Below are 25,922 nucleotides of genomic sequence, written 5' to 3'. Positions count from 1 at the left end.
ACATTCCACAATTACATCTCATGACGACAGCGATACTATTACGGACAGAAGCAGATGGTCGTCTCATGACTTTAGCTTAACAAAAACGGAGTCTTAGTGGTCATGGGATGGATACTTCTGTGGCGTTCTCATGACTTCTACTTAAATAAGACGTTTGTCTGCTTCAGCCATCCCATGACAACCTCATGATCTGTTCATGGATAGCTAACTATGGGGCTTATTGTATAGTGCGACTCATGACTCCAGACATGAGTTCCTTAGCAAGCCAGATGCTCCCAAGTCATTATCACGAGGTCAAAATGTCACATCCTGTGGACGGTCTTGCACACATAAGTAGATACATAGAATCCAATGATAAAAAGTATATTTTTCCCAACAGTGTGTTTTTGCCAATATGTTAAATCTCTGCACTGTTAACAGCATAATAATTGCACTCATGAGTGGGCAGGCACTCCAGAGACCCAACTGTTTTTATATGCACAATTAAAAAGTGCATTTTGTGTAGTATGTTTCCTTTGAATGGGTGACGCACAAAGTGGTCTCAAAATAGTCCAAACAATCATTTGTTAAAGGTAATGATGCGCCAGTCTTGGAACAGGCAAGTTGGGCTGGACTTCATGCTGAATTAGATCTAATCTCAGGCTTTCCATTTGCCCTTAAAGCCAACATCATCTGATTTGTATCCAGAGGAAATATTGTGCCACTAAAATGTACTAACGTAACATAAGCTTATGTTTATTCACGTTTTTTTGTTTATGATAAACAAAGAGACGTGCCCGGCCTGCCCTTCTGTTGGGTTACATGTGAAGCGCGCAGCCTCAATAAATGATGACAGCAAGGTAGCTAACGCAGCAATGATGTGAATTCCCCCTCAATTTCATCCAAATGGGATAGTGTAAGGTCTGAATCAGACCTTGTCCAAATTAGCATTAAATCTTTTAAATTAAATCATTTATCTTGCAGTCTTCAGATTTGATTCTCAAATTTACGACATACTTTGAAAGCAAATTATTAAATGATTTAATTTTTCTCTCAAATGGACCTACATATATCTAAAATACATTCGGACTTTAATTTTGAAAATATACTGCTTTTTCTCAAATATTTCTGCATGAGACAAAATCTAGCCATTAAATCAGAATTAGGCACTTGGAACTGCAATCAAAATCCAGCCCAAGTCAAACGAATGCGATTTATTGAGCAGGAGGTCCCCAAGGTGGTGCACTGAAAGTTTACAACCCAGTTAGTCCCATAACCCCCCCTCAGGAGTCTCCGACTCTAATAATCAAGATAAAGCCCCTGGTTTGTATTTATCGTCCCGACTTTGCCAAATTTGGGGATGAAACGATGCACAGAGAGTGGACATGAGGAGGAGGAGGGGGCCAGATGCGCCCAGTCACTCAATTGGCTGCTTGGAGGGGGGTTTGTCATTTACGTGAAGCCAGAGTCGAAACGGGAAGTTATGTGATCAGAAATTAAATGTAATCCATTTTAGATACCACTAAAAAAATATTTAAAGGGGACGCCCAGATTCTGCATGGTCAAAGGTTTCTCATGTTGGTGATAGATATGCTGCATATGGAGTTTTTTTTTTTATCCTTGAAGATATACCACTTTAATTCGGTAAAAGATATTACTATTTATCGCATCTTTAATTGTTAATTTGTTCCCCCCCTCAAAATATACAATTGCTTTATTATTATATTCTAATCATAATCAGCGAGTATGACTGCCGCTTACTGCACTTGAAATGTATTGGCGCAGACGTCATTTTCTGACGTCTTATTTTGAATCTTCCGCACCGGATATGGTTGACATGGTATCACTTGCATCTTGACTCACTCGTCGGTTTCGTCGGAGGCAGCGGTGAGGAGAGCGGAGGAGAGCGAGAGAGAGAGAGAGAGAGAGAGAGAGAGAGAGAGAGAGAGAGAGAGAGAGAGAGAGAGAGAGAGAGAGAGAGAGAGAGAGAGAGAGAGAGAGAGAGGCAGAGGGAGGGAGGACAGCGCAAATAGGTGCACATCATCCTCATCATCGGCAGCGGAGCATCCTCCTCATCCTCATCTCCGCCGCCAAGGAGTGACATTCTCTCTCTCTCCCCTGGATAGCGGCGGAAGAGTCCTCAAGCCCTCCGCTCGACCATCCAGCAGCTCCCGGCGCGGCGCGCACTTACTTTCCAACCCCCTCCCCTCCGCCTCTCTCCGAACTAGGTTTATTCTTAGCTCGGCTGCAGGAGACTGTTGTCCCCACCAACCTACGCCGTCCTGCGTCCCCCTGGCCTTCGGGCTTATTTCTCCCACTTTGTTGAATATTTCATGGGGAAAATGGCGATCGGAGCCCCGTCGTACGGCGCGCTCTGCCTCCTGTGCATCCAAACTGTACTTCTCGTGTGCGTGTCCACGCCGACCGCCGGGACGCACCACTTCCCGCAGCACTACACGTAAGTGACTGTCTCTTCATTTGAGGGGTCCAGGGATGGAAGTAGGACAGGTGGCCCCGAGAGCGCACGCTTTGCACATTTGTTCCAGCGCGCAACTTCCGTCTGTGATGCTGCATATTATATTATATTATATTATATTATATTATATTATATTATATTATATTATATTATATTATTATGCACGATGTCACCTCCTTGTAGAAACGCCTCTCGTGTTTGTTATTGTGGTCTGGAAATGACGCTTAACTTATAAAACAAGGTGAATGATTACACTGCTAAAAAATAAAATAATTTGATTTCACCTACATGACAGCAGAGGGACATGGATGGATGCACTCTGCGATGTCACCCCAGGATACATCCATCCATCTAGAGCAATTGAGTTCAGTCCCATGAAGAAACTTCAACTTGAGAAATATCATCTCATCCTATGATCCAGCTCAATACGTTATGACCAACTCTGACAATAAACTTTATAAAACAGTCCTATACTGTAGCCTAAATGGAGAATGTCAGAGTCAGCTTTATTGTCAATTCCTTCATGCTAAGACACACATGTAAACACATAAAATATTTTTAATAAAAGTATTGCGTTAGAAATGATATAAGACACTCAAACCTAACTAAGAAATGGAAGTACCGGTGACTAGTAGTATGCACGTCCCTCACTGTCCTGAGATTCTGGGTTCGATTCTCGGTTATGTGTTAAGTGTGATCAAGCACGCATGACATATGGCCAGTGCAATTTGTAAACCAAATGTAGCACAATGTCACAATCAAGTCCTCCCTGTACTTGCATGGGTTTTCTCCTGCTTCCTCCCACATCTCCCAAAATGTTCTTTTAAGACTGTAAAATTCCCAAAGGTTCGAGTCAATGCTTATTTGTCTAGATGTGCCCTGCCATTGACTGGCGACCTGTCCAGGGTAGCCAGCGTTTTCTCTATAGTCAGTCGGGATAGTTCCCGGCTCACTTGTGAGGGATAAATAATAAATATTATTTGCACGTGCTTCTACCCTCCTCCCCACCCACTGTTCCACTTACCTGATGGCTCCCCCGCCTGCCCATAACGAATCCTGCCTGCATCCTCTGGGGCTTTGTTATTGAGATGATCAAGGTGACTTTGAAGGCGACGTCACTTACCATTCACCGGCGATTAACTCTAAACTGCCGTTAACGGCACCGTTTATTTGACCGCCCAAGTCACCGTGAAATAAAAAAGCTCCAATGGGGTGAGTGAATTATTAACCCGTTCTGGTTAGTTGGCGATCATTCACCGCAATCACCTTTTGTTGTTTGTGTTTAAGAGCATGATGCTGTTGTCTGTATATATGAAGCCCTTGAGGCTTATTAAGGAAAAGTATTCTGCTGTTCATTATGAATTTTTTTTTTTTTGGTACTCAAGTACCACAATTCAATAAAATGCTTGAAGATTATTTTTTACATCTGGTATGCTTTTAATTGGCGTTGCAAAGACAAATCGTGCCAGCCACTGCAACAATTGTTGCTGCTATGCAAGCTGGTAACATAACGTCAATCTGGCGAGGCCAGCTACAAGATAATATCGTTCCAATTGCAATAATACATGGAAATGTGTTTCTTGGTAAGTTTAGGAATTGTTTTCGGCAGTGCTAGACAGAGTGGCGGCTGACTTGATTCGCCTTCCCGACTGAAAGTTGGATAGTTGGAGCCCAGTTTAAATTTATATTGCTATCACAAAATGTTTGACACCAACAAGAACGCAACCTAATCCTGGAATCAAGTTCAATTGCTAATTAAGGATGCTAAAATAAACCCGCCCTCTAATTAATGACACTGACATTCTATTAAACGGCACCTGTTGCCAGCATTAACGGCTAGTAGCTAGCCACTAAGCGACTTCCCCAAATAGGCTGATGAGTCGTCATATTTCTTCTCAAAGACCGTTTAATGGATGAAAATGAGTCTGATCATTTTGATGCTAACAACCTTACACAGATTGTAGGCGGACTTGATTTTAGAATGCCAAAGAAAAAGCAAAATACAAACGAATCCTTTTGATGCTCACTAAGATGAAGTTGCACATGTTGAGGTAATTTTGTGGTTGAATTCATTGGACTTTGTTCCGATGTATTTACTCTTCCTCTCATCTGACTTCCTGTTCAATTAAAAAGAATAGATTAGTATGCTTGTTGTGTATGTCTGAAGCTGATGTGTAACCATCTCCGCCTTCAGACCGGCTTCTCCCCTTTAAACAAACATCAGTAGCAAATTTATGCATAACATTGATTTCTACTAGATTCATTCATTTTAATAACATGGATTTTTACTAACCAAAAGTCAAAACTAGCCATAAATTAATCACGATATGGTGGTAAGCGATTAATGGATTTTTTTCTTCTCCAAATTATATTGGTACCTCTAAAGTTGAAAGCCCTCAAAGTAACAACAGAAATCTTCAAAAGTCTAACAAACCTTGGCGTTCATGCTGTTATTGCAAGACAACAAATATGGATGAGTGTGGATGAGCTGCACACATGTGATTTTCTTTTTCTTTTTCATTTGTAAGGATGCACCATTTACCATACTAACATAAATGTTGAGCAATAGAAACATTATTTCTCATGGGCAAATTATGAAGTGTTGCTTGTTTCAGTATCAACAGGAAGTGTATCCTGTGGTAGGTCATGTTTCAGCCTTCGTTAGATCCGGTAAATCTGCTGTCGTTTTTGTCTCTGGTTTAAATCTGACATTTAAAGCTGACATTTGTACTCACAAACAAATATCAAATTGATATTCCCACACTATCATGCATAGTTTTGCGAATTTTGAAAGTTGGAAGTGTCCGTCCGTCCGTCCGTCCGTCCGTCCGTCCATCCATCCATCCATCCATCCATCCATCCATCCATCCATCCATCCATCCAATCCATCCAACCCATTCATCCATCGCCATATTGCGGATTCTCGTATGCTTTTCAGTTTCAAATACTTCCACATCTTTGCAACCCTACGGAGACTACTGGTTGACTACAAAGTTTCTTGATCTGATTGCTGCAGCAAGCATCAGAGTTATCTTCACGTCGTTCAGCTCGTGTCCAGGCTACCTGCTGCTTTTTAAATCATCCCATGAGCGTCTTGATCCATTAAGTAATTTGTTCCTTGCTGTGAGATGGGCTCTGGCAATCACCATGCCTTTGATCTACTAATTCCAAATTTGGCTGCCGTCTGATGGAGATCAGCTCCCCCGCTCCCCGCTCGGGGTGCCTTTCTGTCCGACCCAAGCAGTTTTAGTGCAGAGTTGCTGATGTCTTGCCACTGCTGGCCAGATATGTGCATGCATAAGGGAGTGGTGGGGCGGGCTAGTGGGCAGCTGGGGATGGTTAGCGGTGCTGATGACAAGCCCGTGCATTAGCAGATAAGAAGGTCAAGGGACCGCGAGTGGGGCACCAACCACTTAGGTAGGCTACATGCCAGGAAGTACTCTGGCTCACTAGCTGATGTGAGGTTTTTCCTCACAACGCATTAAAGCAACTGTTTTAAATTCCCTGAGGACTCTCCAAAAAAAAAAAAAGAAATCTGAAAATGAAGTATTCGACTTATTGGTTAATTGTGTAATCGAATCGAAAGTGATTCTATGCAATGTGCATGTGAATGTGAGGTGTGTATTATTTTTGTCCACCAGAGGTCACTGTCCTCACGTTCTACTCTGGTGTCTGTGACTTTGAGTGTTTATGGTTATGGAAGGCGCGGCCTGGCTCGATGTGTAATATGGGTGTCTGCGTTGAGAATTGGTAATACATTCAAATTAGGGATGGGAAGCGATATTTACTTCGCTACCCTTACGTTGGCAAATTTACAACCGTTATCTGTATGTGGCCCGTGATTGGCTGGCAACCAGTCCCACAAGTGCTAATGTGTGTTGATTCGCATTAAAAATGTCTAATTTTCTTTTCCAGAATGATTCACTGGGCCGCTCGCATCGAGAAGGAGCTGGAAAAAGTTCTGCAGCACGTCACCGGGACGCAGCAGTTGAGATCGGTGAGTTGACGTCACATTTGCAAGACGCTGCATTATTAAAAATGACTGCGTGAAGTGTTATTTCAGTGCCTTCTTGCACGAGGCTGTGTGTAGCAAAATGGCTTTGGCAAGCCGTGGTTCACGCAATTTTTATTTATTTATACAGAGTTAATGTTCAAACTGTGCATAATGCTCTCACAACTAATATTAAATATAGCCTTTAGAAAAAAAGTTATTTTTCGTAAACTCTTTGGCCTACTACACTACTGTATTTTATTTATCTACTACCTTTGAATGGAATATTACCAAAATAGTCGAAAATGACTTGTATATCAATAATTAATTCTGACGTGATGGATTGTTATGTAAGGTTGGGGATAATTTACATAACCCCACATTAATGTTGATTTTTGTTTTCTAAATATGCCACTTCCTGTCAAACTACATGGAAACACAAATATATTAAAGTCGAACAGATTTCTGTCTTTATGGACATTTCCTTTGCTCAGCATTTCCATGCAGTAGAATGGGCGGAGCTTAGTAGTAGATTTAGTTTAACCTACACGACAATTGTTTGAGGTTTCCTCTGTGGACTTAAACCAATGACCCATGGTTGTTCAAATGACGCCGGTCTCTTGTGACATCCAGGACGCTGCTTTGTCTGCACGTCTCGTGCAGAGTGTCCATATGGTTGTGTGTGTGTGTGTGTGTGTGTGTGTGCGTGCGTGCGTGTGTGTGTGTGTGTGTGTGTGTGTGTGTGTGTGTGTGTGGTCAGGGAATTTATCAAGGCCTTTAATGGGAATGATCACGTGTCTTGCTAAATGGCCCAGTGTGCTTAGGATTTTCTAAATGGATGTCTAGCCATACATGTGCCTGATAGAAATCTTGCCAGCTGCTAACTAGATCACATCTCTTTTTTTTTTTTCCACCTTTCTCCCCTTTTCTCATGCTTATTTTCTTCCCACATACTAACATCCTCTTAATTGTGTGCCAATTTTATTTTTGGTTTTGCCGAGTGTGGGAAAGCAGTCGGATGTGGTCTGTTTAGATCCCACTGCTGATTTCTTTCGGGGCATGAGAAAATAAGTTGACCGCAATGTTGGAAGAAGGGAATAATCATTTTTAAAATATATTTTTAAAAAATGTATACGGAAAACGGCAAGTAATTGACAACGGCTTATTGCCTGTAAAAAAAAAAAGTGAAGCTACATTTGCGAATAGTTGAAAATTACTCTCCGTGCTCTAATACTCTGATTATTTATTTGAGAAGCACTTTTTGTACATAAATTCAAAAGGAGCCAATGAAAAACAGTAAGTATACCGCCTTTCCTTTATTGCTCGTTGTAGTTTGTAGTGGTGTGCAACTGCTCTGCATCATCCTGATTTGATATTTGGGTCACCTAATAAAAATTGTTATTCACTTACTAACATATCCCCTCGAGGCAGTTCAGCATACACTATCTTGTTTATTTATTTATTTACAGGCTCGAGTTCATTCACTCACATTCTCATACTAACTCAATTATGTCACAGCATTCTGATGTCCCCCCCCCCCCCTCAGAATTTGTGCTTTTGGCGCCACCCACAAGGGCACTGCGACCTTCTTTAGCAAGGAAACTGCGTCTTTCCTGTCATCACTTCTGGGAAATGTATCCATAAACAGATGATGACTTCAAACGCAAAAACTGACAAGGGACCGGGACAAAGCACTCCGTAGGAACAGATTAGATTTTTTTTCAAGAGCTGCCACCACTGCAAACTACAACCTATTTGGAACTGAATACCGTTTTTTTCCATGTATAATGCGCAAAATTTAACTAATTTATTGTCCTAAAATCTGGGGTGCGCATTATACATGGGTAAATTTTTTTTTTTTTTTTTTTTTAATCCGGATATCATACGGAGGCCGCCATTACAGATGCGCTTTCTTCTCTGCTGTTCACTTCAAACACGCTCCATACGAACACAATGCTCTCGTATCAGACGCTTGCTCGATCACCTGCTCCTTTGCTGTCACAATGTACCCTACACAAATCCGAAACATTTCTTCGCTATTGAGTTTGCTAGCACATGCGCAGTGATACTGACCGGCAGAATAACATCCGGTTGTTCCCAAAGATGATCTTTTTTCTGAAATAATTTTACGTTTACGGACTTAAGTAGGAGTCAAAATTTGGGTGCGTATTATACATGGGTACAGGCTTTTTTCCAGCATCAACATGCCATTTTTAGGGTGCGTATTATACATGGGGGCGCATTATACATGGAAAAAAACGGTACTTCTTTTTGTGTATCAATTAAAATTGAGCTTTTGTATCTTGGTAGCAGCCATTTTGCACTAGATCTTATTACGTATGCGCCATTGTACCTAATGCAAAGTCCGCTATGTTTTATTAGAGCTGCATATGCAAAGGAGTCGAAGTTTGAGAGTGTGAGGATAGACAAGGAGCGTAGGCGACTGTTGGAGTGTAGGAGGAAAGGTTTTTGAGACCTTGTGGAGTACCAATGATGAATCTCTTTGACAATTAACAAAGATGGTCAGCCTTTTTTTTTTAATGTTCTTTACATTTATTTCCAATTTGCAAAGATGGATTTCACAATAACTAAGATTCTTGAGAGTTGCATCATTTAAGCATGTGGATGCTGTTTATAGTTTCCATATTATCCTGCAATTGCGTGTGATGTGTTCCAGCGCGCGATGATGAGAGGCAACAACGGACGTCGCCATTGTGTCCACATCCTCGGGCTTACTCCGAGCAGTTTTAATAGACACGTGTGTAGAGCGCCCACACCCACGCATACACATGTTATCATATGTAACGTAGCATATTTCCGCAGTCATATTTGTAAAGGCATCATTTTTGTCCATTATGCAGTAGCACCATTTTGCACATTTTCTGCTACTTATGATTGATGTATGTTCTAAGAACTTGGGCAAATTCAGGCAATTTCTCAGAAATTGCGTTGCAAAAAAAAAAAGACCACCATCAAGGTGAATGAGGCCCTAAGTTGAAAACCTGAATGCTGAAAATGTGTCCACCGCGCTTCCATGAACACCCCGCTCCTTTTTTTTTGCTTCCCTTGATTACTGGAAAATGGAAAGTGCCAGACATCCATAGGAATACAAACGTATGCACACGTGCACACACACATAGTTGAGGAGGGCGGGGATGCAATAGCGCTTAATGGCTCTTGGATTCACTCCATCACAGAGGAGATTAATGTTTAATTTCATAGACATTTTGTGTCTTGGTGTCACTTGCCCTTCACGCCAGCCAGCTGTCTGCAGGTTAACTCCACCCTCTTTCACGCAATGTTGCTGGAATTATGAGCTCTATTTTCGTAGACAGTCGATGCGCATTTGGATGTAAAAACTGGAAAAGCTTCACATTTTTCGATTATTGTATTCGCGATTATTCAATCAATCATATTGTGTTGTCAAGAAAGTGTTTAAACATAAAAATGAAAAAACTATTATTTGAAACGAGATCATTATGTTTTTAAGGTCATTTTTGATCAAACAAAATTCACAGGATTAGCGCTAACAACGTTAACATGTCCTGAAATCAAATTCAATTAAGAATTAAGGATTCTAATAATTAAAAGCTTCTCCTTTTCACTGATCCGTCACACGACCAATGACATGAAGTTGGGATCGGTGCCATTTGTTAGGCCTCGTTCTCAGTTTACAGGAAAATTCAATGGCTGCTCCTCCTCTCACTGTGTGAAGTTACCTTTAAAGGCTAGAGAGGGACTGCTACAGAATTCACAACTCTCCCCTTGCTCCTTGGATGTTTCACAGCAGTAACTTGTATCTGAATGTGTGCAAACTCCTTATGTAGGAGCGATACGCAGCTGGTCCCGCTCAGCTTTGAGTCTTAAGTAGATGCACCATGGCAACGCGTGTTTGAGGTTACCTCTGGACCTTACATTAAGATTGATTTACAGTCAATAGCTAGAAACAGTGTATTATTTTGTTAGCCCAAGTCATCTTTAACATACCGTCCGTCAATTACAAATACTCATCACTAAAATAGGTCAACCCTTAGATTCAATTCACAAACGAAGGTTCCACTGTAGTTTACTAGATCAGGGGTGTCAAACTGGCCAGCAGGCCAAATTTGACCCGTAGTGTAATTATATTTAAGACATATTTTGCATGGACTTTGTCAGTACTACATTGCAATTGCAAATCGTCTTCACTGTTGCTATTTTTTTGTATTACCACTCATCTTTTTAAAAAATTGAACAGTTTTTATTAGTCCCTGATTTCAAAACTAGTTAATAAGTTTGTTGTGTAGCCTATAATGTAATATATGAGATGTTCAGACATTTATTTGGGTTGACAGTCATAATGGCCCTCCGAAGGAAACTAGACTAGATGTTATTCACTATAGATTGTGTTCAATGTTTTCAATGCTTATTTGTTTTAGCTTAGGTACGCTAACCAGTTCTAATCACGATGAGCCGTACAATTAGAGTCCGTGTCCTCTTTCACCTGGATTGCCCGAAAACCTGACACAAAGGATCATCAGGGTCATGAAAGCTTAGCCACGGTCTGTTGGCAAAGCATGTTGATTCTGTTTGGGACCTTCGCATCACCCCCAAAGAAGTCGCCAATCGAGTCGAGCGCCAGCTTTAGCCTTCAGCTCGTTCACTCGTGCCAAACAGGGAGATAATGCACAGCCAAACTAAGTGGACACGAGAGGCACATAAAAAGAGTGGCTAGCTGAACGTTAAGCAGCGTGAGAGCTGGTCAGCACCATTACTCCCAGCTTTAGGCTGACAGGAAAACACGAGGCTTAACAAGCGTACACTATTTATTTTTCTGCCCTTTTATTGCTTTTGTGACACCGGCAAAGGTTACAAGGATTCCTCGGCAATGGTGATATGAATGCATCTATCAGCAGAGCGCAGGCCCGCATGCAGATATCGCCGGGTTGGCATTAGAGACACTTCCTTGAAATGGCTATCTTTTAATATATAGGCTTTAGAAAAAATACATTATGTAGACTCACCTGCCCCTTTCCCCGTGTTTGTATTACTTTTCTCCTTTTTAATGGACTGCTGGTATTTTCACCCCGGCATGCCGACAACGTGCAAATACAGTGGAAGCTTGGTTTTGTGATTTATCCAGGAAGTCTGACTGGAACCAAAGTGTAAGAAAATCAAAACACTTTTTCCCATAGGAAATAATCCAATATGGTCGAAACATACAGAATTGTACATATTCTACATAGAATCATCTTACAGTTAAAAAGAAAATTATGATATGACTAAAAATATACTCATGAAAATAACATTGTTCATTTTGAGCACATTTACAATTATGCCATTTTTTGTCTTTGTCGTGTGCGGCGTCTCACATTATCAAAATGACGTTTAAAATGATGTGCATAGCTCATTCTCTTTGGCGTATTTATTTTTCATTTGGTGTTTCGGAAAGCACACAATGAGTCTTCTGTGAGTTCCCCCCCGACTGTGTTGCGGCAGTGTGGAGTGGCACGATGCCTCAAAACGTCCAGGTGTGGAGTGCTTTTTTTTTTTCCCTTTTAGAGCTGAGGGAGCGCTTCTGTGTGTGTGTGAAGTGGCGGCTACGCTGTTTTTTTCTTATTCCAGGCGACTTGTGTTTATATTTTAATGGCTGTGTTTTGTCTGCTGGAGTTTAGGGTCTCTGAGGTTTTCTTTTCTGCCTCCCTCACCTGAGACTTGGATTAATTGGTCACACTTGTGAATAAGTTTAATTGGCTTGCCGAGGTGGTGGGTGGCTCTTTTTAAAATAAGGTTGAAGACCAAGAAAAGCGTTTGATCACGTAAGACTCAGCTTTCGCATTCTGCAGCTTGCTCTTCACTTTCTTAGGTTCAAAAAATGTGTATCTGGAAGAGAAGGCGCCCCCGCCCGCCCGCCCGCCTGCCCGCCTGCCCGCCTGCCCGCCTGCCCGCCCTCCTTTCTTTCTCTTACCCACCTCCTCCTTTGGCGCTGAGCTGGACTCACTCTCATCTCCGCCTCTGGCCTTTTTCCCAGGGCTCCTTTGCTTGATAGGATTTATGCTCCACCACTACAATTGCTGCGTTGCAAATATACTCACTCATGTGCGCTGTGTGCTTATTCTCGCTCATACATAGCCTTGTTTGGTTGATGTAACATTTTTTTTCCATTTCACCAGGAGATTGAAAAGACACATTTTTGGACAGCGATTTCATGCTTTGTGTTGTTATTGATATAATGCGGAAAAAAGGCACATCTGTCACATTGAGCGTTTATTTTGCCCCTTGCTATATATATTGAATACATTCAACATATTCTAAGATTTCTCTTGTTTCTTGGCTTTTTTGGCAGCATTTTTAAGAACTTTAAAATGACTATAACAAATTTTCAGTAGACACTTTTAATTACCACTAGCCTTAACATGGCATGGTTTGTTGTTTGCTAGGTACACCGAAAATGTCCACAGGTCTATATGCATGTTTAAAAAAAAAAAAAAAGATTATTTTGTGCTAATTGGAAAAATTGCAGAAATAAAATCAATGATCTCCCACATTCCAAATCATGCAGGTATGGTTCATTAAACCACGTAAAGTGTTCAGGCGTGTGAGTTTGACTACCACAGACTCGTATACTCGTATACAAAATAAATTTAGCATCCCACCTGTAGGGGGGACCCTGGAGCACAACAAATACATTGCCTACAGCTCCTATAACAAGACAGTACCCACTTATTTGATTATGGTTATTCAAAGATAATGGTGTTTGTTGCCATCAGCCGTTGTTGCTCACGCTGCTGTGTTATACAATTTTAATAATGGCTTTCACTTTCTAATGGGTTCAATAGCGGGCCACCTCCAAAGACACACTAGTGATTATATGCTTACTACACAAGCCCATTATTGATATTTTCGGGCTCAGTAGTAGACCCACTAATTGGCAGGACTTCTTAATGCTCTCCTAGTAAGCGGTTCAGTTTATTTAGAATTCTGGCACCGACTCTTCATTTTAGCTTTCAAAAATGTTAAAACACTGCATTTATCCAAAAAGATTCCTTGGGATAATGTTGAATATTCCCTGGAGGTTATTGATTAGTGGAAATATTGTCAAGGAGAGTTTAAAAGTAATTTTATTACAGCTGCATGTCGGCAGAATCTACTTAAAGTCGGCATTGTGTATGTAAGCCAGAGTCAGTGTTTGCCTACAGGCAGCTTAGCTTTCATTGTCATGCCCATGTCATGTGAGCGTGTGTGTGTGTGTTACGCGTTTGACGATGTTTGCAAGTTAAATCCTGGAGTCTGTGTTTGGATTTCTATTTGGAAGAGGCCTTTTTCTCTATTTTGGTGCTCTTTTCCATTTGATAGGACATTTTGGATACCATTACTTTTGTTATTTTTTGTTATGTGTTCAAGAAAATCACATTGTAAACATCATAATTGAATTCATCCGACTCATTTATCTCTCTTCCAGCAGATCATGGGTGTCAAACACAAGGCCCAGGGGCCAGATACGGCCCGCCATATTATTTTATGTGGCCCGCAAAGATAAATTGTCCATCGACTTTGTGTGAATGCTAAATTCACAAATTCTCTTCACTTGTAAAGAATAGAAAAAAAATCCTAGTCTTTTTATTAGCATTCATCTTTTAAAAAGATATTTGAAAAGTTTTTACTAATCTGATTTTAAAACAAGTTATTCATCAGTTTGTTGTGTAGCCTATTGATTATCAAGAGATTGGGCCAATAGAAAATAGATAGTTTTAGGGGGTACTGAAGCGCTACTTATTGGGATGTAACCAAAATAAAAAAACAATTCAAATTGGAAAATCGGGTTTTGCGAACCAACGTGTGTGTGTGTGTGTGTGCATGTATACGTGCGCGTTTGTGCGCGTGCGTGTATTTGCATGAACTCTGGACCACCAGCTCATTTCACACACCGACAGACATCAAAGAGTGTTCAAATTAACCTCGCGTGTCCACTCTGTATTCCAGCCACAATTTCACGTTTCCCCGCCGCCGCTTCACCAAGCCGACATTCATATTGAAATGAAACAGATGGAGTTTTGCCCTCCGCCGCGGTGGCCGTTTCTTCACTGCGGGAAGATCAAACTTCAAACGAGTGGGAATAACAGTGTGGGAGAAAAAAAAGGAACGTGTTTGCAGGTGGTGAGGTTGAGTGTCATCACGAGTGATGCGGAGGTGTTTATGTGAGTGCCTATCATGTTTTTTTTTTTTTTTTTTCCTGAATTAAAGTGGGTCAAGTGGCATTCCGTTTTTGTCCTCTTGCAGGCTGGCTCCATCGCTACTCGATGAGACACCGTTGCGATGATGTCACGCTAAGGCTGGGTGGCTAATCACTTTTATTGATTCATTTCAAATGTATTTATTTATTTATTTATTTAAATCTTGGCTTCGAGGTGTTTCCTAGCTGCAAAGGTAGCCAACCTTCAACCACTCTACGAACACCAGCAAAACAGATTAAGATTCCCGGCATCAAATTTAATTCTACGTAAATTGAACTCCCATTTTCGACAAATAGGCGTGGAAGCCATCATGCGAGCAAAACAGGTGTCGTGCATGGCAAATGGTGATGAGAAACGGGACGATGAACCCTGTGCTGATTGGAGGTGGCGCAGACGCTGTATACTTTTAATATCCCGCCGCCGTCATCGGGAGGTGACACTATTCAGTAGACACATTCATATTTCATTCATTTGCCTTCTTCTGCTCCTCCCTGATGGCCTTTTATTGTCTGCACCATCCACTTACCTCAGCTCATCTTACTGCAAACACACGCCGGGGTGCTTTGCTGGAAATAAATAGTCTTTTTGCGCTGTAATTTAGCATACGCTTAGTTAGGTTATTGGTTTAAATTTAGAGACCTGTCGGGACACTTGCGAGTCTAATGCAGCCATATTATGATTCCTCCTGCATGTGCAAAATAATGCATAGCATTGACGCTCCTGCTGACACGCAAATTGCTTGTAGATTAAATCACAGATCTGTGACCGAGAGGACAAGTGTAAGGAATAAAAATATCAAAGCAACTATATTACAGCGTTTCATCATTCGTAATAACTGTCGGTGTGTGGCGATGTGAGGCATTTATGTGCGTGGGTGGAAGCCTTTTTATTTTATCGCATGTTCGCCCTGGTATTGTTCTTTTTCCGCCGCTTTTCAATACAGACCCACGCAACGGCAACACAATGGGAGAAAGAAGCCTTGCGTAAATCTCCGGCCTGGAGGCAGCGCAACTGGAGCAGGTTAAATTTATGAGTTATTATATCAGCATAATCAAGTGCTAACATAGTCAATCTTTTTCGTTTTTACCACCAATTTGAAGTGACACCACTCATCATCATCATCATCATCGGTTTAAAGTCCGCTTTCCAGGCGCCGCTGGGTTGGGCTGGATTCTCAATATGGCTTTCTTCCACCGGGGACGGTCCATGGCCATCTCGTGGTTGAGAGTATACTGAGAAAATTTTTGGAGCAAAACCTTTTACAGCCGGATGCCCTACATTATTTATTTTTGTCATGGGCCACTATGAACAGATCACAACAAATTGATGAACTAGTTTTGAAATCAGAGTCTAGTGAAACTGTTTCAAAAAGATAAATGGTTACAAACATTGCAAGCAATATCGCTATTGTTTAAGAATGAAGACAGTTTGCATTTTTAGTATTGACACATGAAGTCAATGCCCAATTTGCTTTTGCGGGCCACATGAAATGATCTGGCTGGCCGTATCTGGCCCCCGGGTCTTGGGTTTACCATCGGTGATATAGAGTATGTTCCCATATTGTTCCATCTATGCTGCTAAACATGCAGAAACACTTTGTCTCCTTTAAAGCTTACGATCCATTAGTTTAATGTCACGTTGGTTTGACCGCATATATGGCTGCAGTGCCCATAGCCTCTTCCTACTAGCCAAACAACAAGACTCCTTTTAACCTTTCAACCTGCGACCGTATCTTACCTGCTGTGTTTATCATCCAAAGTAAACGACAATGCTTCTTCTATAATCAAGACTGAAGTCGCTAATCACATTTGACAATGTGTGGCCCTCTCTCGCCAGCCTGCAACATGCTGAAACAAATTTTTTTCCCACCATTGCAGCTGAGGCCCGCTTGTAAACATTCTCGTTATGAATAATTCACTACACTCAGCTCAACTGATCAGAGTGGGATCGTATCGTGTATGTGTGCTTGTAATTCCTGGTCTGCTGAGTGGGAAAAAAGAAACAAATGGTTTGTACTGGATTGGATTTGACAGATGCTTCTTTCAGGATTTGATTGAAGTCTCTTTATTGTAATGCAGAACCAACAATGAGATGTGGAGCACGATGGGTGTGTCGGGGAATGTGTACGTGCGTGTTTGGTTGTGTGTCCATTAGAAGACAATACAGCCACATCATGGATTCATATTGGCGGTTAAAGGCAATTAGGTGCTTGTGTGTTTTCAATGTTTTAAAGTTTTGTAACTGCTTCCAGGAATACAAATCTATAATTAAGCATCGTGTTTCTGATTTTACAATATTTTATCGTATAATAGTACAGTGTTCCCTCAATTGGGTAACCGCTAGTTTGATACATAGATAACATAGCATATGGCATGTGTTCATTTTGTCGCACTTTTGACAATGTTTGCGACATCCAGCGTTAAAGGACAAGAGGATTTAAAAAGTTACTGCTTTTCTTATTCGTCATTGCTTAATATCAAACTGAAATTCCGGTACCTTTTGATTTTGTTTTTAATCATTTCAGTGTTTCAACTGTGAAGGGGGAGAAGAAAATGCAGCATGTCTTCTGGTAGCCCGCCATTAAACGCTAGCCATCCAACTGAAGAAATAATCAAATCTCATTCATCCGGCAGCGTTTTTAATTGAGTTCATCAGAGAAAAAAAAAAAAACGCTCCCCGTGCTTTTGACTCCCAAGCCTCCACAATGGAGGCCTTCTCGGGCTATTCAGTCTTGATCGTTTCAATTCTGCTAATGACAGAAGATGATATTTTTTGAGCATGAGTGCATAGACGGGCGGCTCGGTGGCGCACTGGGTAGCACGTCCGCCTCACAGTTAGGAGGGTGCGGGTTCGATTCCACCTCCGGCCCTCCCTGTGTGGAGTTTGCATGTTCTCCCCGGGCCCGCGTGGGTTTTCTCCGGGCACTCCGGTTTCCTCCCACATCCCAAAGACATGCTTGGTAGGCCGATTGAAGACTCCAAATTGTCCCTAGGTGTGGGTGCGAGTGCAAATGGTTGTTTGTCTCTGTGTGCCCTGCGATTGGCTGGCAACCGGTTCAGGGTGTCCCCCGCCTACTGCCCGATGACGGCTGGGATAGGCTCCAGCACTCCCGCGACCCCCGTGGGGACTAAGCGGTTCAGAAAATGGATGGATGGATGGAGTGCATAGACGTTTAACTAGTTCACACTATCTCCGAGCTCATTGTGTTTGAACGAGCTCTCACCGCTTCCCATTACATAGCGGTACAGGGAAAAGTATCTCATTTATTAGGGAGGAAATAAGCAACACAGGTATTAGAATCATGCACCGACTGTTCCTCGTCTCTTAGACACACAAAAGAGTTTTTGGTGATTGTGCACGTTCAAGTGGAAAAGTTAGCCTGAGGAATAAGCATTTCATGTTTTTTTTTTTTTTTTTCGTGGAGTGTTGCAGCTTTGCAAATGTATGTGCCGCGGTGATTGGAGACTCTTAAGAGGATCATTCTTTGCCTTCAAGTCAGTCTGGACTAAAGTTCTTTTTGCATTCACATATTTTACACGTGAATGTAAAAACATTGACACAGGAATTGTGCTGGATATCATATTGAGCGTCACAGAGCCAAAATACAATAATGTGCTTGTGTAGATTTCAACATTTACGAATGCTGCATTGCAACAAATATTCCCTGGAGACCTATTTTCAAAGCAAGTCTTTAAAAAAGTCAGGTTGCAGAGCACTCATGTTTATTTAACAACGTACACAAAGAAAGGTAAGTACCCTGTCATTGATCGTATAGCACACAGATGAGATTACCCAAACAGTTGATCATTTTAGAATTACTGTACAGCAGGCTACACATTCATTTTCAACACCATAATTGATTTTTTATTTTTTTTATTTACATTTTTTTGGAGAAACAACTTTTTCAGTGGGGGAATTTCATGCACAAGTGCCGATACCAAAAGACAGGTTTTAAATCAAGACCCAATTATTCAAGATAGCAATTTTCCATAAATTTGCATGGACCTAATGACAATTTTCTACTCTTCTAATTCGTTCATTTCTAGTTCTTGATTGTAAAGTGTATACAGAAATTCAATTCAAAATTCATGGATTGAAGTACCCCCCTATGATACCTACATACTGTAGGTGTACATTGAGACGCAGCTTTGTAATTTCAGATGTTCTAAAATGAGAACCAGAAAATGACTGAACGTTCTTCGCAGTGGGTTTTCAGAAACATTTCCTAGAGTATGACACAAGCTCGGGCAAAATGCTGATTGACAGCGCTCTTGAAAGTCGCCTATGGTTTATGCCAGACAATTTGGGAAGATTGAAGCCGCCTCTGTGTGTCGCCGTCGATTGTTTTCCTTGTTCTGAGCCGTCTGATACAAGCGAAGTTTCTTTTGAAAGCAGGATGGTGAGCAATGTGGGCTCGTATAATGAAAGGGTTTTGATGTAGTGTCAGAGCTGTCAAGCGAACAAAAGGAAAGCAAAAGTGCTCAAGAGGCTTCTTCTCATGTCTGTTATCGCAACAAGCACTTTTTAGCACTGTTTGTCCTGCCTGCCCAGAATAGTGAACTATTCTTCAATGCACTAAATTTCTTTTTCTTCCTCACACGGTTTTAATAGCAGCCAATCATAGGCGTTTAGTGACATCATCGTAAGACCTTTTCTTAAATATTTGATCCAACTTTCTTACGATGTTATCAGCATGATTGAGATCGTGTTATGGACTAGATGTTTGCAATTTTGGTTAATCCCAGTCTTTGGTTTACAAATGTACATATGTATATATATTTATAATCTTTCCTGATAGGATCTGTTCTATTCTATTAACAATAAAACATTCACAAGAAAGAGACAGAAGATCAAGAACACAACCTCAGCCAGCGATTGCGTTCGACCTGGTAGGAGGCGGTTCCAAATCTCACAATACCCCACCATATGGAAATGTGTGCGCGTGTCTTGCCTGAGTGTGTGTGCGTGGAGGGTGAGATTGTGTGTGTGGCAAGAATGCTGTCTTGCTTTGAGAAGTTACAACAAGCATGTGTTTTTATACGATAACATTCGTCCAATAATTAACACTTCCATAATATTACATGTTTAATAGAGAGAGACATTTGCTTCATGTTTGTTATATAAAATGGTGGTATTACTTCAAACTTAAGTGGACAACTGCATATTCACAGTTAACCCTAACTGACCTCTTATTTTTTTTAACCTTAAGGGTGTATGTTTACTGAATGAATCCAATTTGCATTTTCCAATAAGTCTTGAACAAGCATTTTTGACCTGCCAGAATTGTATCGAATTGTATTACGAACGCTCCGATCTATTCAGTCTGTTCTCTTTATCCTGTGCATTATTTGCATTATATGAAATTATTTACGACACCTGATGAGACTTGAAAAACGTATTTTGAAGGCTTCTCCCTAGGCAAAGTTTGTTGGGTCACATGACCTTTTAGTCACCAAGTGGTGTCACAAAGCGATGTTACAAAGGCCTAGCCACAACCATCTTGTATGTCTTGGATTTGGCTAATTGCTAGCATGTTGGTCCTTGTACAGCCTTAGCCCCAAATTAGATTTTTTGTAGTGTCTTAGTTTCTGTTGGCGGAATGAACACCATCAACAACCAAGTAATGTCTACTAATGACTTGCTCGGCAACTTTTCTCCATTGAAATCAATGCACATGAAACTAATGAACTTTCACTATTCGGCCATTGCCGAGAAGGATCACTACTACAATGAGTTTCACATCTGCACAATGAAGAATATTAAGCTACAGAACCAGATTATGTTACTCAAAGCTGAAAGCAAGAAGAACAGTGAGATCATCACAGAGCAAGCAGAAGAAATTGCTTATATGAAGGAAAGTCTTCAAGTCCAACAAGCAGAACTTCAGCAGTGTAGGATAAAAGTCAAGATGCAGCAAGATCAGATGTCCTCTCTGGAACACAGTCTCCACGAGCAAAGGGAAGAGCTCCAGCAGAGTGAGAAGAAAATCCAAATGCAGAACTCTCAAATTTACGCACTTGAACAAACTCTGAATGACCACGAAGGGGACTCTGAGCGGAACGACCAGATTTTCCAGAGGCAAGAGGTTCAAATTGCAGCGCTTCAGCGGAGCATCCAAGACCGCATGGCCCAACTCGAGCAGAGCAAGCAGAAGGTGGAGGAGCTGGAGGAGAAATTTCAGAGGCACATGGAGTCCGCCGAGAATGACAAATGCGACCAGAAGGTCAGAGAGGAAACGCTGATGGAGAACCTCCAAGCATGTCATGCCAGGCTGCGAGTGATGGAAAACCCTCACAAGAAGAAGAAAAAAGCCCATTTCTGGTCAGGCTTTTGGAGTGAAAGAAGACAGGCCGAAAGGGCCGCGGATCAGGAAAACGAGTCAAGAAAAACGACGGAAATCGAGAAAGCTGATAAGAAGGAATTCAACATGAAACTCAAGAGCCAGGAAGAGATGAAAAGAGATGAAACTTTGGAGATGAACAAAACTCCAAAATCAGCATGCAGAGTCACTTTCAACTGTTGAGTCTGTTTCTTCTTATTGTCTATATTCACATAAAACTCCATTCTGAGCGTTTTCACTTCTTGTTTATTGTGCTGATGGTTAACCAAATTAAAATGAGATACTAAATTGTCAAATGTTTTGCCTATGCCACTTATAAAGGGCAGAAAATAAAAAGAAAACGTTGATGATCATTTTAAGATAAGCCATGCTTTCGGCTTTAATTTTTCATCTCGGTCATGTAGTGGTTGACATGACTCACTTATGTTCTGCTGCATCCATTGTCTGTCTTTGCACTTTTCACAATCACCTTTTGATCACAATCACCTTTTGATCACAATCACCTTTTGATCGACTTTGAGGTTAGCTCCAACCCCTGCCGTGATCCTGTCTTGGATAAGTGGTGTCGAAAATCGCCGGTACTCAGTGTTCCAATATGAATGTCCTGTGGTTCCCGCTCACTCTTTAACAAAGAGCCTGACTTAATGCTTTGACTACCCCCAATGAAACGAAGGCTCAGCTCGTTCTATGGACTTTGAGGTTGAAACGAAGGCTCGGCTCGTTCTATGGACTTTGAGGGTGAAACGAAGACTCGGCTCGTTCTATGGACTTTGAGGTTAGCTCCAACCCCTGCCGTGATCCTGTCTTGGATAAGTGGTGTCGGAAATCGCCGGTACTCAGTGTTCCAATATGAATGTCCTGTGGTTCCCGCTCACTCTTTGACAAAGAGCCTGACTTAATGCTTTGACTACCCCCAATGAAACGAAGGCTCGGCTCGTTCTATGGTCCAGAGTGGCAATGAATCTGGCCCAACTGGACACACTGAAATTAATGCTCATTTACACTGACGGGTGACAACGTAATCAGACTTCACGCTGTCCTCCGATACTAAATTGCTTCTTTTGTTCCGCAAGATTGCCGTGTTTTTATTTTGCTCGCCTCTCTGTCATTGTCTGCCTCTCCCCTTGCTCGCCTCGACTGTTCCCCAGGTTTTCCTCTGTTATTGGTCATTAAGTGTTTCCATGGAAACTGCCACTTTGGTAGAAATTGGCATGCTGTATAAAAGCGTCTCTGGCCATGTTTGATGTTGAGAGACCTTGCATTTGGTGTGAGATTGTCGGGTTTAGTATGTCACGGTGATGCTGCGTGGGACTGCCGTGAGGTTTTGGGTGACGCATGATAGAGATCGGTCCTCCTTTCCATATGAAGGTGCATGCATGAGCTCATGTGTGTTTATCATAAACAAAACAAAAAAGCCAAAAAGTTATTTCTTGTCGAACTGAGGTCTCATGAGGTTAACACCAACAATTGCCTTTGTCAATTATTTGTTTGACAAAGAAAGCCAACATCAAAGTGTCTACTCGTGATGGATATTTTACATGATGTCATCATAAGATGGCAGTACCTTCTTAAAGAGGTTTACCATAAAATCCAAGGAATTGTTGTATGATGTCATCTAAACTGGCCAATAGCGTCTGCCTTCCAGGGGCTGTCTGTGTAATTAGGCTGTGCTTTCTGAGAGAGCTGCTCTTTATCAGGCTTAGCAGGCATGAGGGAAAGCAAAACCTACAGGGTTAGGATTTGCCATGTTTGAGAGGGGCAGCCCAGTCCCGCCCAAGTTCAAGTCCACCTGTGCGATACAAGACTATAACGTTGGAGGAGCTTTAAAATATAACAGCCTGCAATTTTAAATTGCCTCTGGATTCCTCTTCATTTTGCTCTGTTTTGCCCACGGTGAGCCTGAGATAAGAGGGCCTGGACAAAATGGCTGCCAGAGCTACAGTCACGCAGGTTAGATACAGACTCTCCAGACGGATATCTGCAGAAATATAGGGGTCGTCTCTGTCAGATGAAAGTCCTCTATGAGGATTTTGACTTTTAACGCCAGTACATTTGAAGAGTTCACCTGAATAGTAAAAGGATGCTGCCAAACAACCAATGAAAATACTCCATGTTTTAACCTAACCCCATTAGCTGCCAGAAGTGCCTCCTTCAAAACACGTGTGTTCAGACCATAAATTAAAGAAAATAAAACAGGAAAAATAATAGTGATAATTATTTGATGTTTCATTACTAGTGAATTTTCACAATTCATATCAGGGCCCTTCAATGTATGAGCTTCGTTATATATCTGTGAATTTTTAAATCATAATAACACAGACGATGAATGCAGCACGCCAAGTTAGACTGATGGACAAATGCCAGGCTTCATCAATGCCATAGAAGTGGTGCGTAATTTGGAAAGGAGAGACGCTATAGCGAGACAACCCCCCCTCAAGGCTCTGTCTTCTCAGCAGGAGAACCTCCACACAGCCCACTCAAAAGAACACATGCACACACAACCGTGCAAACACACTGTCACGCATGTAACAAAATATAATGTGTGCCGTTTTGCACGTTTGAAGTGCTTCAGTGCGAGGAAGTGTGAAATCCTGCATACAACTTACAACACATCACTTGATTTATCCTTTTAATGTGGCTACTTTGAGGGGACTACAATGAGAAGGCAGCAAATTTTGCTATATTTAATGGCTGAACATGAAGGATGAAAAATGGCGGCCAGAAGAATTACTCTGTTGCCGCTGTTTATGTGAGAAATCCTCATAGAGGGGGAAAAGCAATTCTCTACCATCAGCAAGTTAATAAAAAGCCTGCACTTTATCTCCGTCAAAAAGACAAATACCATGACGAAGGATGGAAGGGAGGAGAGGAGCACGGGGGAGGTTGGCCCACATTTTCTTTCATCCGTCTCTCCTCCTGCAAGTCATTTATGCGATGAATCGCTGTCTGATGGGGCCACAAGGTGCTGTTGAATCACTTGTATGGACACGGCTAATTCTTTTTCATGTACAGTGAACACCCATTCATGTCAAGTTGATAAGCTTCCATAACCAATAGGAGAACGTCAGCGCTGGAGAAATTCCAAAAAAAAAACAGTTTTACCTCTCTTGTTTGCTGTAAATACATTCCAATTCATTTAGACACTTTAAACGTCTTGTAAATGTATATGAACACAAAGAAATGTATAAAATGAGGAAATTAGTTAGCGATGTGACTTTAAGGGGCGGGGCCTGCTAGTGTTGCGTGTATGTTGGAAATTTGACTCGTTCCTAAAATCCCCCGTTCGCTATTACCTCGTACGTAATATATAGATAGTAAATCGGTCTTTCTGAATTTGAAAATCTGATTTGGTGTTTGTTTAATGGGCAATTCTGTGTAGAGTCAATTTTTTTTGATAATCTTTTCCATTCAAGATAATTGTTTGTTTTTTTAGTTGGAGAAATTAACATTTTCAACACTTGTGGATAAATACATTTCACTTAATCCAATCTAAATTGATTGTTTTGGAGAGGAGCTTTTAAAATATCGTTTGGCTACGTCATGTTTGAACTTTTTCAGAAAACAAGAAAGTTTTTAGAAAGCAGCTCCAAGGTAGCTACAGAACCCAAAATCAAAAGCCTACAATTATTCCATAAGGCCGCTTGCAGCTGAATACACTTGTATGTCATTGAGATTAGGTGACTTTTATTGGCTTTTTGGAGGTTTGACCGTGTGAGTGCATGTCTGTGTGTCTTTGTTCCCACCTGTTTGGATCATCGGTTGACAATCCCTGTGATAATGTCGCCACCCCCTCTCTCCCCCATTCAATGTCACCCTCCGCTTATCTCAAACTGTCCGAATGGGGTGTTTGTAAACACGTTGGCCAGCCTTTGTTTCCTGTGACGTTTGCCTGGAAGCAGCGAGCTAGCAGATAATAGCCCGTGTTTCCCCTTGGGCCCCCGTTGCCATCCATAATGCTTTTTTTTTTCCCTCTTTTCTTTATTTACGTATGTTGCGTGCCTTTTTTGTATATAGTTTATAGGACGCAACCACCGCTTTGGGTCCTTCTTGGAATCATTTATCATTCTTTAAGGTCCTCAACATTCCTGGAAACACTTGCTAGTGTGTGTATTTTGCTGAAAATGTGCGTGTATTGTTTTTTTAGTCACAGACAACTTTTTGTAAGAAATAAACACATTTCAACATAAGACAGTGATTTACAAAGATTTAAAATCAACAAGGTGTCTAAAGTATTCACTATGATAGAGAGAATATGTGAGGGTCTTTTCATCTCTACTTGCTACTTAGTTTGAACTTTTTTCCAAGCAAGATCAACGTACTAAAATACTCTTGGCACATCCTCACCTGTTAATCCCTACAACACATTAACATTTCAAAATTGAGTTACTTTAAGGTCAGACTGCATTGCATTGGCTGTTTGCAGCTTACATGTGTGTATGATGGATTTTGTTTGAATAACACAGGGGGCTGGACACGATGTAGAAGTGGTTAGCCTCACATCCGTTCTTGGTTTGAATCTAAAATAAGCATGTTGTCATATTTAGATTTTTTTTTTTCCTGACTTAGTTCTACATTTCCAAAACAAGTGTTTTGGGTTAGTTAAAAGCACACAATTGTTACTAGATGTGAAGTTTGAATGGTTGTTGGCCCGTCCAGTACAGACAAACAACCATTCACAGTTTGACAATAAACTGGTAAGTGAAAATAAACAATTAAAAGCCTATTTTATGAAGAATTGCAAACTATTTTCACAGGTGAATAACCCCCAAAAAATCCAAAAGTCAAATTTAGTCTAATATAACTGCTACAGATAAAAGTTGAAATTTTAAAACTACAGAAAGAACATCTTTTTGACTTATTGATACATTTTACCGGTAAAGCTGTTATTGTTAATGTGTTTGTCCTGCTGTGTCGAGAAGGGAG

The 25,922-nt window shown here is 41.2% G+C and overlaps 2 protein-coding genes across 3 annotated transcripts in view; both read left to right on the top strand.

Annotated features, from left to right (window-relative positions):
- Positions 1–2,044: 2,044 nt before the first annotated feature.
- The window catches only part of cacna2d2a (calcium channel, voltage-dependent, alpha 2/delta subunit 2a), a 102,718-nt gene continuing 78,840 nt past the window's right edge, over positions 2,045–25,922 (top strand). For both annotated transcript variants that reach the window (XM_037251058.1, XM_037251057.1), the window contains exons 1-2: positions 2,045–2,437; positions 6,371–6,452. In XM_037251058.1, the coding sequence (XP_037106953.1) occupies positions 2,313–2,437; positions 6,371–6,452 (207 nt within the window). In that variant the 5' untranslated portion in view covers positions 2,045–2,312. The remainder of the gene's footprint in view (positions 2,438–6,370; positions 6,453–25,922) is intronic.
- On the top strand, positions 17,828–21,295 carry LOC119122641 (coiled-coil domain-containing protein 173-like). The gene has a single exon (XM_037251071.1). The coding sequence runs from the start codon at positions 20,259–20,261 to the stop codon at positions 21,180–21,182; it is 924 nt and encodes a 307-aa protein (XP_037106966.1). The 5' UTR covers positions 17,828–20,258; the 3' UTR covers positions 21,183–21,295.

This window comes from Syngnathus acus, chromosome 5 (genome assembly GCF_901709675.1).
Source record: "Syngnathus acus chromosome 5, fSynAcu1.2, whole genome shotgun sequence".
NCBI classification, from domain to species: Eukaryota; Metazoa; Chordata; class Actinopteri; order Syngnathiformes; family Syngnathidae; genus Syngnathus; species Syngnathus acus.
The sequence above is the reverse complement of the archived record's forward strand: the minus strand, read 5'-3'. Positions and strand labels throughout refer to the sequence as shown.